The sequence below is a fragment of the Barbus barbus genome, assembly GCF_936440315.1.
Source record: "Barbus barbus genome assembly, chromosome: 4".
Classification (NCBI taxonomy): domain Eukaryota; kingdom Metazoa; phylum Chordata; class Actinopteri; order Cypriniformes; family Cyprinidae; genus Barbus; species Barbus barbus.
This window is the reverse complement of record NC_136732.1, coordinates 32,479,348-32,497,362: the sequence shown is the minus strand read 5'-3', so window position 1 is coordinate 32,497,362 and position 18,015 is coordinate 32,479,348. Positions and strand designations below refer to the sequence as shown.

Sequence of the window (18,015 nt, the reverse complement as noted above, 5' to 3'; positions counted from 1 at the left end):
GTTCGTCCCTCAAAGCGGAAGTGAAGGCCGAGGCCCGTCGACTCTGGAGAAGCATCAGGCAGCAGGAAGGGAATTTTCTCTCAGTCTGACAGCCAGGGATTTGACAGGAAGAGAAAAGCGCCGCACACATCTCTCAAGGTAACCGCTGTCTGGTTTTGGTACTGATATGATTATTGCTAGCTGGTCGTGGTTTATTGATACAGAGAAGACTGTTAGCCGATGCTCATGACGCTCCTCTGGATCTTTCCCTCAGCGACATAATAAAGGAGTAACTCGGGCCTCTCTGTCATATATTCTGAACATGAATAAACATGACAGCAAAAGTTCAGTTTAATAGAGAAGTCCGTTATGGGTGCGTACACCGATATATGTGTGTTTGATCAGCAGCTCTGAAGTTTGACCATTTAGTTACATCAGGGCTTCCTTGTTTTCATGGCTTATCATTTGACCGTTGTGATGCAGCCACACGCATCTGCGAGGTGTCGCAAAGCGCCGATTGTATTGCTATTAGTAAGGTGATACTTCTCCAAACCTACAGTTGAGTGCTTGTGGTCAGAGATCGTGGGAGGTGCAGATCAGAAGTGAAAGACGGACGGAGGACTTCATGAGGAAGTCAGTAATGTGGCCTGAGGAGGCTTGATTGACAGGTCAGCTAGATGAGTCATCACTTAAGATCGCACATACATTGATATGAGCTCAGAACTATGAGACAATATGCTTTTATGCTCCTCAAGACCCCATGATATTAGTAGACACACACACACACACTCACTCACTCACACAATTCTTGTCAAACTATATCGCAACATAAAAATGCTGTGGTATGTACTGTGTATAGTGACTATGTTATGCATGCATAGCTCACCCAAAATGAAAGTTTAGGCAGATTTAAATTATGTTTTTATTCACATATGAACAGTGATCATTGTACATATAAAGAGCACATCAAATAAGTACAGCTCTTGGGGTTGTACCAATGATTCGCTCAGCAGTCCGGACTACCCTCTGTAGTCTTCTGAGGTCAGATTTGGTCGCTGAGCTGAACCAGACAGTTATTGAAGTGCAGAGGAAGGATTCAATGATGGCGGGGTAGAACAGTTTCAGTAAGTCCTGTGGCAGGTTGAACTTCCTCAGCTGGCGAAGAAAGTACAACCTCTGCTGGGCCTTTTTCACAATGGACTTAATGTGATTGTCATTATTATTTATAATTTAGTAATCAAGTATGTTAATTAATAAAACTTAATGTCTGAAACAGTGCATCTATCAATTCTGTAAATGTAATAATAACTAATAAGTGTATGTTTGATAACACAATTCTGTATTTTTAGCTAAGCAGAATCATGTTTCTGTTCTTGTCAGTGAACAGCGCTTTTAGAACTGTTTATCATGTCTTAGAAGTAGGGGTGGGCGATATGACCAAAATCTTATATCACGATATGACTAATTTTATATCATGATAGCGATATATATCACGATATAGTAATAGTTTTTAATTATGATATTAAAATCTTTAATGTCAATATCAAACTAATACAAGCCTAAAAAGTGAAAAAAAAAAAAAACTTAAGCTCACTGAAGATAAACAGTCCGTGATGAAGTAAGGATGAGAAACTAATTGCAAGCAATAGGACAAAAAAACTACAATAAATAAGAAACGCTACATACACTGTGTAACAGTGTTAATTTCGTCGATGAAATTAACTAATTATTTTTCTGTGACTAAGACGAGACGTTGACGAGCTAAAACTAATATCTGATGATAAAAACTATGACGAAATTTGTGCCGCGTCTTCGTTAACAAAACGAGACGGGACTAAAATGTTATTTGAGGACTACCAGACATTCAAAATACATCATATTGGCTAAGTTAACCGTCTTGTCTTTCAAAATGTGTGTCTCTGTCATTGCATAAGGGGCGTTTGCATATCTAGTCTCAGTATGGCAGCTGCAGTGGACGGATGGGCTACCAAAACGCGAACTAGCGATCTGAAACAATGGCCTCAGGTTTTTTTCCGGGAGTCACACTTCGTTGTCAATTAACTTAAAGTTAGTGAAGGCAGGATAGGTGGAATCGCGCTGATAGAAGTGCTCTCTCTCGCTCACGCTCCACTTCTTCAGTCTCATACAGTGCGCGATCAGTTCTCAGCGCTCAAATACACACACAACTAATAAATAGATATTATTAACACGTGTATTATGTATAGATTCGATACATATATATAAATTTATAATTATTATTATTTATTTTTTATTTCTTCTTATTAAAGTTGCAAAAGGGATTTAGTCAAGAGCAGTGAGAGATTTTCTAGCAATGTGCTATGATTAATATGAATGGCAGACAGAACGAATATTGGACAGCTTCCCCTTTAAGACCGAAGTCCGGATCCAATATACTGTTACATATGCGTTTTCTCTTTCAGCTGTTTCCTCTCTCTTAAGACCTAAATCGCTGTGTTTATGAGGATACCTGCAAAGACGGGGATTCTGACGCATATAAGTGTGTTTATGTAATCGTTCAAAGCCAATAAAGCAGCAAAAACATTTTTTTTTTAATTATGCGCGGCCCTCTCACACAGAAACCGAGATGGCGCATGCATATAGCTCTGTTGTTTGTGTTTCAACGGCTTAAAATCGGTTGTTTTAAAACTGCATTGCTTAAAAACGCGTGCCCATGCTACAGATGTAGTCCCTCGTTTAGGAACGAGCTCCTCGTTTTGTCGCGTGTGTGTGTGTGCGCGTGTGTGTGTGTGTGTGTGTTTTTTACAACATAAGTACATATTTCTCTTCATACACATACTTTTACTGTGAGTTATGAATGTTCACCTTTGATACGGTGAGGTTTTGAAATCTTGTATATAACGCCTGTTCACTGTCCTGTTGCTCATAGTGAACTTTTGTTCAGCAGAGGCACTTGATGCACACATGACTTCTTCAGCACTGTTTTACAGTCTTGAAATTTCATTGTCTTTGAGAGATACAATAAAGGGTTGCGTCTTATTTGTGGGTTTTGTTAGTTTTGACGTGTGAGAATCTATTGCTTAACATAAACAGTATTTGATTTGAATGAATATCGAAAGAGACTTCATTTTCGATGGAAATATGTTTCAGTTAATGGATGACACTTTCTTGTTTTGGCTGTCACTGCAGGTGAGCAAACAGGAACAGAATATTACTTTCATCTCCTAGTTCTGCTCTGCAGAGCAAAGTGGCTTTTCCCAGCATGCTTTGTGACTGCTTGAGGCATTTTAGGTCATCAAGGCTGTTTTTGTTTCTTCCATTAAAGCAATCAAATTAAAATTTCTGTGCTCATTGGATTGAAATGGCCATTGTAAAATTGTAATATGTTTGATATTGAGGTTTTTATGAGAAACCAGGGTGTGATCAAGGTTTTCTTTCTTTTTTTTTTTTGAGTGCTTTATCTCCATTTATGATTATGACTCTGTCAATTATGTTGTTTTACATACACAGGGTTTGCTGGCATGGCATTAAAACACTAACACACAAATAGATTCACAAAGTGAATATTGTGATTTAGTCATAGAGGTTTTTGTAATGATAATTTTTGTGTTTATCTTTAGGTAAATAATTTTGCCAAGTTGAAATCACTCTTAACAGAAACAATTTTAAAGAATGATAAAAAAAATAATAATCTGTATGCCGTTATTCACAATGACCGGAAAAAGAAATTTAGTCAAAAGATGTGGAAACTTGTTTACATTTATGTTTTCTGTTTGCTTCAGTGTTCATGTTGTTAGCTGAAACTATTTTTAAAAATTGTTAATTGAAATAACACATAAATAGTAGATAAAAAAAAAAAAAAAACGCATGTAAAACTTAATATTCAATTGGAAAAAATAACTGAAATAATTTTAAGTTGAAGTACTAAAATTACTTAAATACTGAAATAAATGAAATCTAAGTATAAATATAAATAATTATAATAATAGTGAAATGACAATGACTGAAAATATATTAATAAAAGTGCATTTTTAAATATAAAACTGGTCTGCTTGCCAACAGCCAAATCAGCCTTTAGTCTTCAGGTCTTGGTGAAGACACACAGAGGAATGTTAGGATATCTAGAAACATGTTTATGTAGGAAGCAAATAACCCAGATCTGCATGAAATGTTTGAACTGATGCTGAAGCGGCTGTAATGAACTGGAACAATCAGGGGAAACTGCCTGCACAAACAGACTGAGAGATGGAAAAAGCCATTGTCTTCAGTGTTTTTATTGTAAGATGCATATAATAGCATCTGTTGAGTTTTTATTATTAATGAATGCAGCTGTTGAGCTCGTCAGTTTGCCCTTCCAGACAGTCGTTGGGCAGGGTGTGGGTGTGTTGTTATCTGTCTGTTTGCTCTGCAGAATTGAAATGACTTCTTACAGTAGATAGACGGTCTTCTCTAACACACCCTATCAGATGTGTGTATAATGATCAGGCTGCTTGCGGCCCTATGTTGGTGATGCATGCAATTTCCTTCCAACTGGTCAGTTTCCTGGAGAGCATATCCTATTCCCACCCTGTTGCGATCCCTCCCTCTCGGTGAAGTGTTAGATGGGGGAGGGGCGGTGTTATTGCAGTCCTTGTTGGATTTAACCACAGCACTGTATATTCAGCTGGTACGATGTGATTTCACACGAAATGGAAATGAGCCATAATCATTGGAATGCTGGTGACAGCGTTTCAGGTTGATGCATGTATGCACAGGTGTCACAACCTGCTCGTGTCTTTCGGTGAGATGGCCAGGAACTGAATCAGGTGGCTCTAGTTCTGATAGTAGTAGATTAAAATGCGATGCCAGGAAATTACAGTGGTGCTCTGTGGAATTTTATCTTTGTCATTATCTGGAATTTGGTCACTTCATCTTTGGCTCCAGAAGAAAGGGGCATTATGGTGAAGAGCGTTATGATGATGAAACTGTTCTTCCATAGTGAGTGTCTGATGTCATTAATGATATTATGAGTCGAACTTTATAAGTAGGCCTATTGCTGCAAGTTTCATTTTGAGGTCAGTCCATCTGCTTATAAGATGCTTTGGTTAAAAGTCCTGTTAAAAAGCAGTTAAGCAGAACATATGAAAATCACATCAGTATTTCATAAACATGCTCTCTGTTAGGGCTGAGCGATATGCTAAAAAATGTATCAACGATATAATGTTTCATATCGTTTGGTATCGATATGGACATATTTTTAACAAAGTGCAATAGAAAAATGCATTCAAATGCAATTTTTTATTTTTATTTTAAATTCGACGAATGATTTTTTTTATTCACAATCTCCTCATCACAGGCAGACACAGCAATCATGTTCATGTTTGTGTATGCTGTCTGCATCACTAATAGCACGTGCCTATATCGTGTGCTATATCGAAAAAATTTTCTATCGTTATCGATGGAGTATCATCGATAAATATCGATACCATTTTGTACCTACTCTCTGTATACCCACACCTTCTCTGGTGAAATAAATTTTGTATTTTTGATCCTTCGTTGGTAGGGGTGTAAGAAAATATCGATACACATGAGTATCGCAATATTTTGTTTGGCGATTAATTAATAAAATCATACAGGATTCGTGGCAGTTGTTTCGTTTTGAGTTCATATCCCTTCATCTCAGAACTTAAACCGTGACAGGAAATACTAGCATGAGGCCACCACTAATGTTAGTGTTAATATAGTTCGCTGCCAGTAATGAAGGATGAAAGAATTGTTCCAGTTCCCGTTTCGGTGTACAATGCTGAAGTGTGGCGTCATTTGGGCTTTTGTGGTAACACCCGACCCGAGACCATGGCGCGAGCGCCACCTCGGTTTCGCCGCTTGCCGCGACCCGTAGAGCCTTTGCGCGAGGCGCGGCGGGCGGTAAAGTGTCGACGCGCAGCTGCAGCTTTCTCTCGTGTTGGGGGCGTTTTGTGCAGTTGGGGCAGTGCTCGCGTCGCGTCTCTGCGATTCCACGCGGAACATAAATACAAACTGAAAAACCTGTTGAAAGGTTCTGAGAATGTTCAATATCTGTATTTTGTCAAGTCACCTTTATTTATATAGCGCTTTTTACAATGCAAATTGTGTCAAAGCAACTGCACAATATCAAAAAAGGAAAATAATGTGTCAATGAGTTTAAATAGTGTCTTGGCAATCAGGTGGACGATATCGCTGGAAATGAAGCGTCCCCAACTAAGCAAGCCAGAGGCGACAGCGGCAAGGAACCAAAACTCCATCGGTGACAGAATGGAGAAAAAACCTTGGGAGAAACCAGGCTCAGTCGGGGGGCCAATTCTCCTCTGGCCAAACAAACCAGCAGTTCAATTCCAAACTGCAGCAAGCCAGATTGAATGGGCTCAGCTGGTTCCAGTGGTCTTTTCCGATGGCTGTCTAAGTGGCGGGGTCCTCAATGGGGATCTGTCTCTGGCGCTCATCCAGGTGTTTGGCCTCTGCCTACGATCAGGGACACATACGTCGTCATCTGGCGCTGATCCTCCATCTCAGGTGTTCGGTCATCTCAGATCATTTAAGGGTTGGATCTGGAGACTGAAGTTCTGTAATTCCTAGCTACCACGGGATGTTAATCCCGTGGCAGAAACGGAGAGGCAAGCAGAGACATGATTAGCGTAGCTGCTGTTCCATCTAAGCAAAAATGATTTGTTCAACCCAAGATAAAGAATAATAATAATGTACGTCTGATCAGATATAACTGCAGTACAGGATTATAAAATGCATTATGTGTATGCTTGGCTAAAGATATGTGTCTTTAATCTAGATTTAAACAGAGAGAGTGTATCTGAATCCCGAATGTTATCAGGAAGGCTATTCCAGAGTTTGAGAGCCAAATGTGAAAAAGCTCTACCTCCTTTAGTGGACTTTGCCATCCTAGGTGCTACCAAAAGTCCAGAGTTTTGCGACCTTAGGGAGCGGGTTGGATTATAGCGTGGTAGAAGACCAGTTAGAGACGCAGGAGCTAAACCATTTAGGGCCTTATAGGCAAGTAATAATAATTTGTAAATGATACGGAACTTAATAGGTAGCCAGTGCAGAGACTGTAAAATTGGGGTAATATGATCATATTTTCTTGATCTGGTAAGAACTCTAGCCGCTGCATTTTGGACTATGTGTAGCTTGTTTATTGAAGATGCATGACAACCAGCTAGCAGTGCATTACAATAGTCCAGTCTAGAGGTCATGAATGCATGAATTAGTTTTTCTGCATCAGAAACAGGTAGCATTCTTCGAAGCTTAGCAATGTTCCTGAGATGGAAGAATGCTGTTTTTGTAACATGGGAAATATGATTTTCAAAGGACAAGTTGCTGTCTAAAATAACACCCAGATTTTTTACTTTAGAGGACGTAACAGTACATCCGGCTAGTTGCAAATTATAATCCACGAGATTCTGTGTACTGTTTTTTGGTCCAATAAGTAATGTCTCTGTCTTATCTGAATTTAGTAATATTTATTTTATTGTTTTACAATTGTTTTGTTTTCTTTAGGAATCCTGCAAGCAATTTATTTTTCATTGATACTAAGCAGATGTATATTTTTGTTCAGATCAAAATGTTATGACATTGTATACAATTTTAAACTTAAACTGTGAACCTTTTAAAGCAGGGTTTAAAAATATATATGGTCTTTTTATAAAATACATTTTATATACATTTAACTAACTAAAGAATCCTGCAAGCACTTTAATCTCTCCCCCTTTACTCATACTGCACAAAAAATGGTCTAATAACGTTGAATGTTACCCGGACTGATTATTGCAAATGCAGATCCCAGTGTGTTCTGGTTAAACAATTTTTATTTATTTATTTATTGCTAAGGTTTGCATATGATGGTGTGCTCTTAAAGACAGCTTTCCTAAAAAATATATCCTATTCCTAAAATAAGAAATATCCCAATATATCGCCTTGCTTACAGTATCGCAATATATCGCATAGCAACCCCTGTATCGTGATACGTATCGTATCGCCAGATTCTTGCCAGTACACAGCCCTATTCGTCCTTTTTGGCAGATGATTTTTTTTAATCATTTAGAGATCATGTGTGAACTCGACCTTTTCAAAAGTTCCGTTTTTTGAAAGGTCAGTAAATCAAAAAAAAAAAATTCTGGTATGAGAAGCTGCAACATTACCAGTAATTTACCAGTATGATGCTATGTGTGAACATAGAACAGGATTGCCAGTATGAGCATGTACAAAGGTCTGAATGCTCTGACGTAAGACATTTTAGCCAATCATAAAGCTCTGTTAGAGTTGTTAACAGTACGCTGTTGCTTTTATTTGTTTACATAAATACGCACTAAATGGACGTCTGACTGTTGTGCATCTCACGCTCGAAACCTTGCCTTTTTTCCATTCATCGGTGCTGCGGCTCTGCAGTTGCTATTGTGTACTATAGTAATTATGTGTCTCGCACAATGTATTTTTGCTCTTAAAAACATAAAAAAAAAAAAAATGTTGGCAAATTAGACACTTTAGCATTTAAGTGTAATTTCTGATGAGGTTTCTTTCATTTTAAAAAAAGCGCCGTTTCAAGTGCGATAAACGATATCTTTTTTTGTTTGTTTCTATTTAGGTTGTACCACTTTCTCCATCAAGGCATTTGGAATTGAGAAGGTCTACTTTTCAAAAGTGTGTGTATGAGAGGGATTCTAAACCTCCATCACATGCTTTGGATTAGACTGAACCTCAAGACATGATGTTGGCAGCGACATCTCACTCTCCATAATCACTTTTTTCATTGCCCACTACTTACTACTTCAATTGGCCTTTTCCTGCAGTTATTACCAGATTATATATACAGGTTAATGGTGCTAAAATGAAAGTTTTGTTTGTGTTACCACTTCCGATGGCCTAACCCTCAACACCTGAATAGTCTCCTACAGTGGATGTTGGGCCGTCCATCTGTTTATTGACATCTATCTACCTATCTATTACCATGTAGGGATGCGCGGTGTACGGGTACTGGAAAAATCAAACGGTACGATATCATAATTTTGCTCAATTCGGTATTTCATACGCTGCTGTTGCGAAGTGCACCTGTAAGTGGCAGTGCTTCCCAAATTGCTGTGCAACCGATAAATGCGACAACAGAAGAACGCGATGGATCAAACAGATGAAACTCTTATCAACGCACCCGAAATGAATAAATAAAGAGAACAGTAGAAGTGAAATATGGCATTACTTTGCATACAAAACAGATGATAAAGGTGAACGAACTGATCTTACTGCATATGCAAGCGTTGCTATAAATCATGTTGCCACAGGAACACATCAAACCTTTTTAAGCATTTGTCGCTTGCTCATCCTGATCTTTTCAGAGAATTAAGAGATCGACAGGTGAGTGCGTCATTCATAAATTCAGATTTAATTTGAACTTTTATTTGCATCTGATCAGCGCACATACAGATGTAATACAGTAAGCTCAAACGTGTGTGTGAGACACGCTAGAACCAGTGAAGTTTTGGTTACGTAATATATGCACAAGCATTTCATACAATCAAATATTAATTGAATTTGAAATGAATTAAGTGTTTTGCTATATTAATTTTAGTATCAATAATATGAAGGCAATGTTTCTGCCGCTAATATGAAGCAGCCGAGAGAGTGAGATTTATATTTAGCCTAATGCTTTTTCTTTGGCTATCTGAGTCTGAAATCTGAAAATCTGAGAGAGAGAGAAATAATAATGTGATTTTGAATATTATTTTGACTGTTAGAATAACACTTAACGATAAAGCAACATTTGTTGCATTAATTGCATTACTTCAGTTGTATTTTTTTTTCTTCTTCAAACTCGATCAAAATGTAACCTATGTTCCCAGTAGGTTTTTTGTTACAGTTTGATACAAAGGTATTGAGATATTAATCTTTTTTATTATTATTATTTTAATAAAATTGTTTTCAGTTCACTTATCTTTTGAGGCTGGTTATTTGTCACCTATGGTATCGATTTAGTATCGATATCGAGGTATTACATTCTGGTATCGTACCGAAGCCAAAATTACGGTATCGAGCCATCCCTATTAACATGCCTGCAGCAGAAAGAAAATCTGCTTCTGTTTTTAACAAGCTCAAATAAGGACCTCAGGGTTACTGTTAGTTCTTCTTTCTGTATCTCTCTCTTTAATAATAATCACATTGATTTTCTCTCATCTTTATTCTCTCAGTTTTAGTGGTCTACTTCAGCTCTGCTGTCTGTATTTGGCTTCAGAGGATCCATGGAACTTTCCTTATAAACGAAAAGTAACACTGAAACCCAGTTTGCACAAAAAGAGATGTTTCAGGAGTTGAAAATGTGTTTTTCCCCTGCTGTGATTTTATTTATCAATCTGAAAGCCTAAAGAAAATGTGACGCCACAGTCTGTTGTCCATGATTTGTTTTGCGCCAAGCTGAGCTGAATGTGGGTCTGTGTTACGCTCCGAATAACAAATATACACATAAAAAAACAACAGGTTCTGACTTGTTTTCAGCATCTTATCAGTCGATACGGTGCAGATAATTTTGGATCGCTGATAAGTGTAGGTTGTTTGGGGAGCTAGGTTAGTGTACGTGTGGCATGACACTGATATTTACTTTGTGTGTTTTCACATTGATGCTTTTAACTGTAATTGCAGCACAGTGTGGGTGGAATCTGTAAAGGGGACTGTTTTGCTGCGGTAAGCTTTATTGGAGCATTATGGGGTGGCCGGTTAATGGTTAGTGCGCTGGAATGGTGGGATAACTGTTAACAACCTGTAATGAGTCCGTCCTTTCTGTTCACTCAACTTGAGAGTGTCACAGTCCAGTGTTTTATAATATAGCCATTTATATCTGGTCATTTATGTGTTTTGTTGTTCTTTTTCTCTAGGTTTGTTCATCCATTAGGGGCCATCTCTCCTCCTTTTTCTCACTTTCTCTCCCTGGTTCTCTCACTCTCAACCCCATCCTGCCCTGAGCTCCATTGATCCTGCTTCAGGACCCCTCTCAGATCCAGTCAGCCCTCTCCTCTCCTGTTGTCCGGCCTGTTGGCATGGCGGGGCGAGGTGGAGCAGCGCGGACCAATGGTGCCGCCCCCGTCGGGAACAAAATATGCCAGTTCAAACTGGTCTTGCTGGGAGAGTCTGCCGTGGGCAAGTCCAGCCTGGTGCTGCGTTTCGTCAAAGGCCAGTTCCACGAGTATCAGGAGAGCACCATTGGAGGTTAGCCGGAGTGTGTTTATGTCCAAGCTTGTTCTTTCTAAAGATGAAGGGTTTTTCCTCACACTTTTGATTATGAATTTGCAGCACAAGAATGCATGCAGGTCCTGATCTCCATCTTAAGCTTTGACGCCAAATATAGCAGACATGAAAAAATGTTAGGGACGCACAATACAGTTGAGGTCAAAAGTTTACATCCCCCTTTCAAAATCTGCAAAATGTAAATTATTTATATTAATATATATAAATAAAAATGGGTCATACAAAATGCATGTTATTGTTTATTTAGTACTGACCTGAATAAGATATTTCACATACAATGTTTGTGAAAACCAAGGTCCACATAGTCCACAAGAGAAAAAAATAGTTGAATTTATAAAAATGACCCCGTTCAAAAGTTTACATCCCCTTGATTCTTAATGTTGTGTTGTTACCTGAACGATCCACAGCTCTGTGTTTTTTGTTTTGTGATGGTTGTTCATGAGTCCCTTATTTGTCCTGAACAGTTAAACTGCCTGCTGTTCTTCAGAAAAATCCTTCAGGTCCCACAAATGCTTTGGTTTTCCAGCATTTTTGTGTATTTGAACCCTTTCCAACTATGACTGTATGATTTTGAGATCCATCTTTTCACACCGAGGACAACTGAGGGACACGTATGCAGCTGTTACAAAAGGCTCAAACACTCACTGACAGGAAAAACTCCAGTAGGAAAAATGCATTAAGAGCATTAAGAAAACTTTTGAACAGAATGGAGATGTGTACATTTTTCTTATTTTGCCTAAATATTATATTTTCTTCAATTAGTACTGCCCTTCAGAGTCTACAGAAGATAGTTACATGTTTCCCAGAAGACAAATTAAGTTAAATATCCCCTGATCTTCAAATTCAAAAAGTTTCAATAAAACTGTAGAATATCTCCTTTAAAAGATTAGCTTCAGGATCATATCTTGAAACACAACACATTAGTGGTAGTGAGAACACTCAATGTAGAGCAAACCCTCTGCATGTATGAGGTTGTGTTGATATGTGGTGAGAGGGCTGGGCTCGGTCAGAAGCAGACAAGCTGGTTCTTGCTCGCTAATCATATGACTAGCACATGAGTTATACTGCAGTATAAAACAGACACGCAGTTATGCATGTGCACGTCTGATCTCATAACCAAACACATTCTGTATACAGCTTGAAATGGTATTCACTTTTACATTTTAAAAGATTTACGTTCTCCACTGTTTTACATTGACAAAGAGAGCAGAGAGGAAGGAGTTTGGTGACCAGAAGGAAAGGGAAACAATGGGGTTTCCTGAGTGTGTGTGCTCTAGTGTGTCCCTCTGTTTTTAATTCGTCAGTGTCTCAGGGGATCTTTAAGTGAATTCGATTATGGACATTAATGGATTTGTTCCATCAGGACTCAGTTTCATATTTAGCAAGAGATCCTTTCTAGTCAGGCATGAGGAAAGTAAACTGCTATGAGTGACATTTGGTACAGGCAGGATACCGCATTTTTACTCAAGGCTGACAATAAGGAAATCCTCAGCACTTTTTTTTGTCCTTCTATATATTTTCCTTCAATGCCATCATCCTGTCGTCAGTGAGCAGGTCAAAGCTCAGTGCTGTGGAGAAATGAATGTGAGCTACATGTGACCATGGCACCTGACTCAGCACAATGTTTGGAGTTGAAGGGATTAGAAACTTGCATGGTCTTTCTTATTCTCCGCTTCTAGTGCACACTTGTGTCTGCGTCATTTTAATGTGTTGTAAAATCTACAGAGTTTTAGAGTGCTTGCCTGTGCAAATGTCACAGTTGTGATGGTAAATTGTTCTGGGTGTTCTATGTGGTTGCTAAGGAGTTAGTGGTTGTTAGCATGTGGCTAGTTGTTTAGACGGGTGTCATCTCTTATCATCTGATATCTTTAGATGTAGATTCAAAAGTTTGCTGTTGGGTTTTTTTTAAACGTTTTTAACAGGTCTCTTACGCTCACCAAGGCCGCATTTATTTGATCGAAAAACTGTTATTGTGAAATGTTATTGCAATTTAAAGTGACTTATTACTCTTTAAATACTTTTTTTTTTCTGTGATGCGAAGCTGGATTTTTAACATCATTGCTCTAGTCTTCAGTGTCACATGATCCTTCAGAAATCATTCTAATATGATGATTTGAAACATTTCTTTTTCTCAGTATTGACAACAGTTGTGCTGCTTAATATTTTGTAAAAAAACAAACAAAAAAAAAAAAATTTTTAAGTTTTTTTTTTTGTGTATTAACTGTCTTTTGATCAATTTAATGCGTTCTTTGTGCTAAATGAAAATAAATGTCTTTAAAAAATGACTCCAAACTTTTGAACAGTAAGTGTATGAGCAGCAGTAATAATAGTAGTGCTTAGCTTAGCACTGATACTAATTAAAACCGAGTTGTAAATGTAAACTTAATGAGATTATAAAAGGGAAGTCTCTGTTCCCTTGGACTGTGATCTAATTTCTAACCCTTCTGCTCAGAAAATCTCTTTGCCAAAAGCAACTTTCAAATGTTTTAAGCTTTTCAACACTCATGTTTTTGGCCTGTTCAACTGTGATGAGTGAATGATTTTGTCAAACCCTCCACCACATAACTGTACATTAAACATCAAATAACCTCTAAATGGTCTGATAATGACAACGCATATTTATGTTTTTTATTCTTCCTCTCCTCTGAACATGTTCAGCTTTAAATAGTTAAGCAGTAAGGAAGTGCCAAAATTATTTGTTTTATCATATGAACTGATACACATTGGCGTCATGTCGTAAACGTTTCTGTTTCTCTTTCCTTTTTAGCTGCTTTCCTCACACAGACAGTCTGCCTGGATGATACAACAGTAAAGTTTGAAATTTGGGACACAGCTGGACAGGAGCGGTATCACAGCCTGGCCCCTATGTACTACAGAGGAGCCCAGGCTGCCATTGTCGTCTATGACATCACTAACACAGTAAGTGCCCATGGTTATGAAATCAAAACATTAGTCAATCATTTACCAGCTGAGGGTTACGCGGCACCTCAGCTGCAATGTGACTTTGTCAGTCATGTATCGGCTCTAATAAAGGCTGACATCACGCCGTTGTGCTCAGCAGAAGGGTAAGGTCTGAATAATAAGGTTTCACCTGACTGACTGCTGGGGTTAATTATTATTCTGTAGGATACAGTCAGACCTTTGCTCAAAGTCAAGCAAGTCACAGTGGCAGTGCAGTTCCTGTTGGCAACCTTAAGCTAATGTATGTGTATGTGTGATTGCATCAAAATACAGTATTTTATTTTATTTGTAATATGTCAAATATTTTAAAGGTGACGTCATGAAAATCTGACTTTTTCCATCTTTAAGTGCTACAAATAGGTCCCCGGTGCATCTGCCAACCCAGAAAATGTGAAAAAGAACAACCCAGTAAATTGTTTTTTAAGTCAAGTCTTTCTCTGCAAGTTCGTGGCAAAACAAGCCGCTCAGATTTTGTTTCCCCGTGACGTAGGAAGGGTATCTTATTATAATGTTACCGCCCCTTAGTCTGCAAGTTTCCATCCATAGCGCCGCCATTGTGTTTTCGCAAGCGACAAGTTCGAGCAAAGCATGCTAACTGTTCTGTCTTTGGCTGCTCTGACAAGCACAGAAAACTATTTAGCTTTCTATTTGACAGTTTAAGCGCAATAAACATGAAAGAGAACTTATTACTTAGTTTAGTACTTGCATGCCACGTACCAGCCGCTTTCTGTTTGCGTGCCTACTAAATGCAAAAAAGAAAATGATCGGATATCCCCTCTAACAATTACTTCTCTGCTGTTTTCCTTTACACTCTTAGGACACATTCACTAGAGCGAAGAACTGGGTGAAGGAGCTGCAGCGTCAGGCGAGTCCAAATATCGTTATTGCTCTGGCCGGCAACAAGGCAGACCTGGCCAACAAGAGAGCTGTTGACTTTCAGGTGTGTTTATATGAACGCAAAACAACCTATGCAAATCTACTTCTGATGTTTTTAACACATCCACATGCTTTCTTTAGGAGGCACAGGCATACGCAGACGACAACAGCCTACTCTTCATGGAGACGTCTGCAAAAACTGCCATGAACGTGAACGAGATCTTCATGGCTATCGGTACGATCTCATCTCTCTTCAAGCCTGGAGCAAAACACAGCAACATGACACCAGTTTCACCTGCTGCAAAAACGTTCAACCAGACGCCACACCCAATCATTTAAATACTGCTGGTGATTTAATTGTTCAAATCTAGTACGTTTATGAAGAAAATTTCCTTCTCGATCTCTCTCTTTAGCCAAGAAGCTTCCGAAGAACGAACCGCAGGGTGGAGCAGGAAGTGGCGGACGAGCCAGAGGAGGCGTCGACTTACAGGAGACAGCACCTCAGGGCAGAAGCGGCCAGTGCTGTGGAGGTGGCAACTAACCATCGGACCAATCAGCTGACAGATGCACCCAAGGACTGATACAGACACACAAACACAGTATGAATCCATAGTGTGAGATCCATTCACTTATGACCCAGCTCTAAACTTTGGCCAGTTAGACTGTACCATACAGCTTCAGAACTGGAAACTGGCCATCGATACCCTTGTAAATCGACACGTTAAATGTTTCGACCAGTTATTCCTCGCAAAAACAGTACATGCACATTCAAATAAAAGCAAACACAAGCTCTGCCATCTGTGATTTTCAAAGTTATTCGATTGGTCTTATATAGAGTTTTGACAAAGCAAAAGGAGACAAACATGTGATCAGATCTAGCCAATCGCATTTAAGACACAAGAAATTCCAGACTGCTGCTGGTGGAAAAACAAGTTGTCTCTCCCTTGTATTTCCTTATCCTCTCATTTGCTCGTTTGAATGAAAAATTTAGTGGCGACGCCACTATTCAAACTCGCTCTCCCTTTTGGTGGATGCATACTGCCAGTATTGAGTTACACCTCATCTTTCTCCTGCTCTCCTTGATCACATCCCTCCTTTGTTGGAGAGAGGAAAGATCGGAGAATGAGCAAAGAGGCTATTTTCCATCGATATCAGGCTGTTCTGTAGATCCTGTATTATTTCTATTGTATTAGTCTCTCAGACGTCCACTACTCCAGCACAAATGAAACCAGTATATGATTTAATAGGCTAGACTTCTTTTCTAATCATTTACATATATCTACTTGTATATCTAAATGCATTAACAGGTGGTATAACTTCAATGTGTTTTTGTTTTTTTCCTTTGCATTGATGAAATGTTTTTGAAATCAGACTTGGAGAAAATGCGTATAAATGACACAAGGCAAAATCAGCTTCCTCGGACCAAAATCAAAAATATTTACGAGGGGAAAAAAAGATAATGTCACTGTTCTTGTACTTTTTTTTTTTTTTTTTTCTCCTTTATTTTCCTGTGAATATGACCCCAATCATTAGCCATTTCAATTCAGCACCTTTGTAAGAATTTACTTGTTTTTGTACTTAAGGTCTCTTAGAGTGCACTGGGTATTTCTTTGTCCTCTGACAACATGTCATTATCTGTCAATATTGTTCCCTCCTGTGTTATGTCAAAGGACGATTCTTTCGGCTGGCATTTTCAGCATCACATGTGACCTAGCACAACAAATGTGAACGGTGACCCAGACGTCTTAAGCAGGGTCTGAGGAACGAGGGAGGCAATGGACAAAAACAAATAAATGGAAATACACAAACCTAATAGAACTTGTAATTTTACCAATAAAGGAGGGTAAGGTACATGTTCTGTTTGTTGTGTTGTTATTTCTAAATATAGATGGTGATTTGTTTTTGTTTTTTAATTCCTGCCCTAAATATGGTTGAGAATGGAGGTCTTTATTCACCATTACCAAATTAATTTAAAAGTAACTTTTATGTTTATGTTGTGTTGAGTTACTGATGTTGTTGTATCAAATCACTGTTCACAGTCAACCATGATTAAGTTCATTCATGCATGAAAGTGTCCAATAACAGTGTGGTTACTAAGATTAGGCAAATAGTATTTGGCTGGTCATGTGATCCAAACATGGCGGCCCCCCCTGAGGGGACCCTCTGCATGTACCATAAAACATCATAATGTGAATATTGTTGATGATCTGTTTCAAAATTACTATGCACTTTTTATTTAGGAGTAAAACTTTTTAACAAGGAGAAAAATTGCGGAGTGCACCTTAAAGCTTCCTAAGACTTAAATCCATATAGGTTCTGACTGGTAGTTATAAAGTTATAAATGCACGGTTGTTTTGTCATTGGTGCTAACAATTTACAATAAGGTTCTGTTTGTTAAATATATTTAATGCATTAACTAACATTAACAATGAGCAATACATTGTTACAGTATTCATTTATCTTTGTTAATGTTAGCTCAAGTCCATTATTTCTATTAATAACATTGATTTTAATAACATATTAGTAAATGATGGAATCAACATTAACTAAGATTAATAAAGTGTTACCTTATGAGTGATATTTTATCAATTCATTTTGTTTAGATTTTTAGAATACATAGGTAAGGCCAATTTTTAAGATTAAAAAAATATATATTAAAACGAGAGAGAACATTTATTAAAAGTGTGTCCTCTGTTGAAACCGAAATCATCTTATCATTTAGAGAAACCGACTGACAAAGCTAGTAAATGCAGAATAACTTCAACGGAATAGTTTCTTAAGATTACCATCCCTAGTCACAAATGTGTAGAAACTTAACTTATTTACATTTAGTAGCAAAATGCCTTATGGTATAAAAAAAAACACACACATCAATTAGCTAATGTATTAACCGCGTTAGCTGAGTTTTAGCAAAATTCATTTTGGCATTTTGCTATTAAATATAAATAAGTTTAGACATATTATTTT

At 38.1% G+C, this 18,015-nt stretch overlaps 1 protein-coding gene across 1 annotated transcript; it reads left to right on the top strand.

The window, feature by feature from the left end:
- LOC306869027 (ras-related protein Rab-5C) lies at positions 1–17,689 on the top strand. Its single transcript, XM_079415573.1, has 6 exons — positions 1–138; positions 10,842–11,172; positions 13,979–14,130; positions 14,990–15,112; positions 15,190–15,283; positions 15,462–17,689. Exons 2-6 carry the CDS (start codon positions 11,004–11,006, stop codon positions 15,587–15,589), a joined length of 666 nt encoding a protein of 221 aa, XP_079271699.1. The 5' UTR covers positions 1–138; positions 10,842–11,003; the 3' UTR covers positions 15,590–17,689.
- Positions 17,690–18,015: the final 326 nt, after the last annotated feature.

Bases quoted from the DNA above. Each gene is read 5' to 3' on its own strand.
- LOC306869027 (XM_079415573.1), top strand. From the start codon at position 11,004: ATGGCGGGGCGAGGTGGAGCAGCGCGGACCAATGGTGCCGCCCCCGTC. The intron at 11,173-13,978 runs GTTAGCCGGAGT...TTTCCTTTTTAG, and splicing joins TCAGGAGAGCACCATTGGAG to CTGCTTTCCTCACACAGACA. The intron at 14,131-14,989 runs GTAAGTGCCCAT...TTACACTCTTAG, and splicing joins TCTATGACATCACTAACACA to GACACATTCACTAGAGCGAA.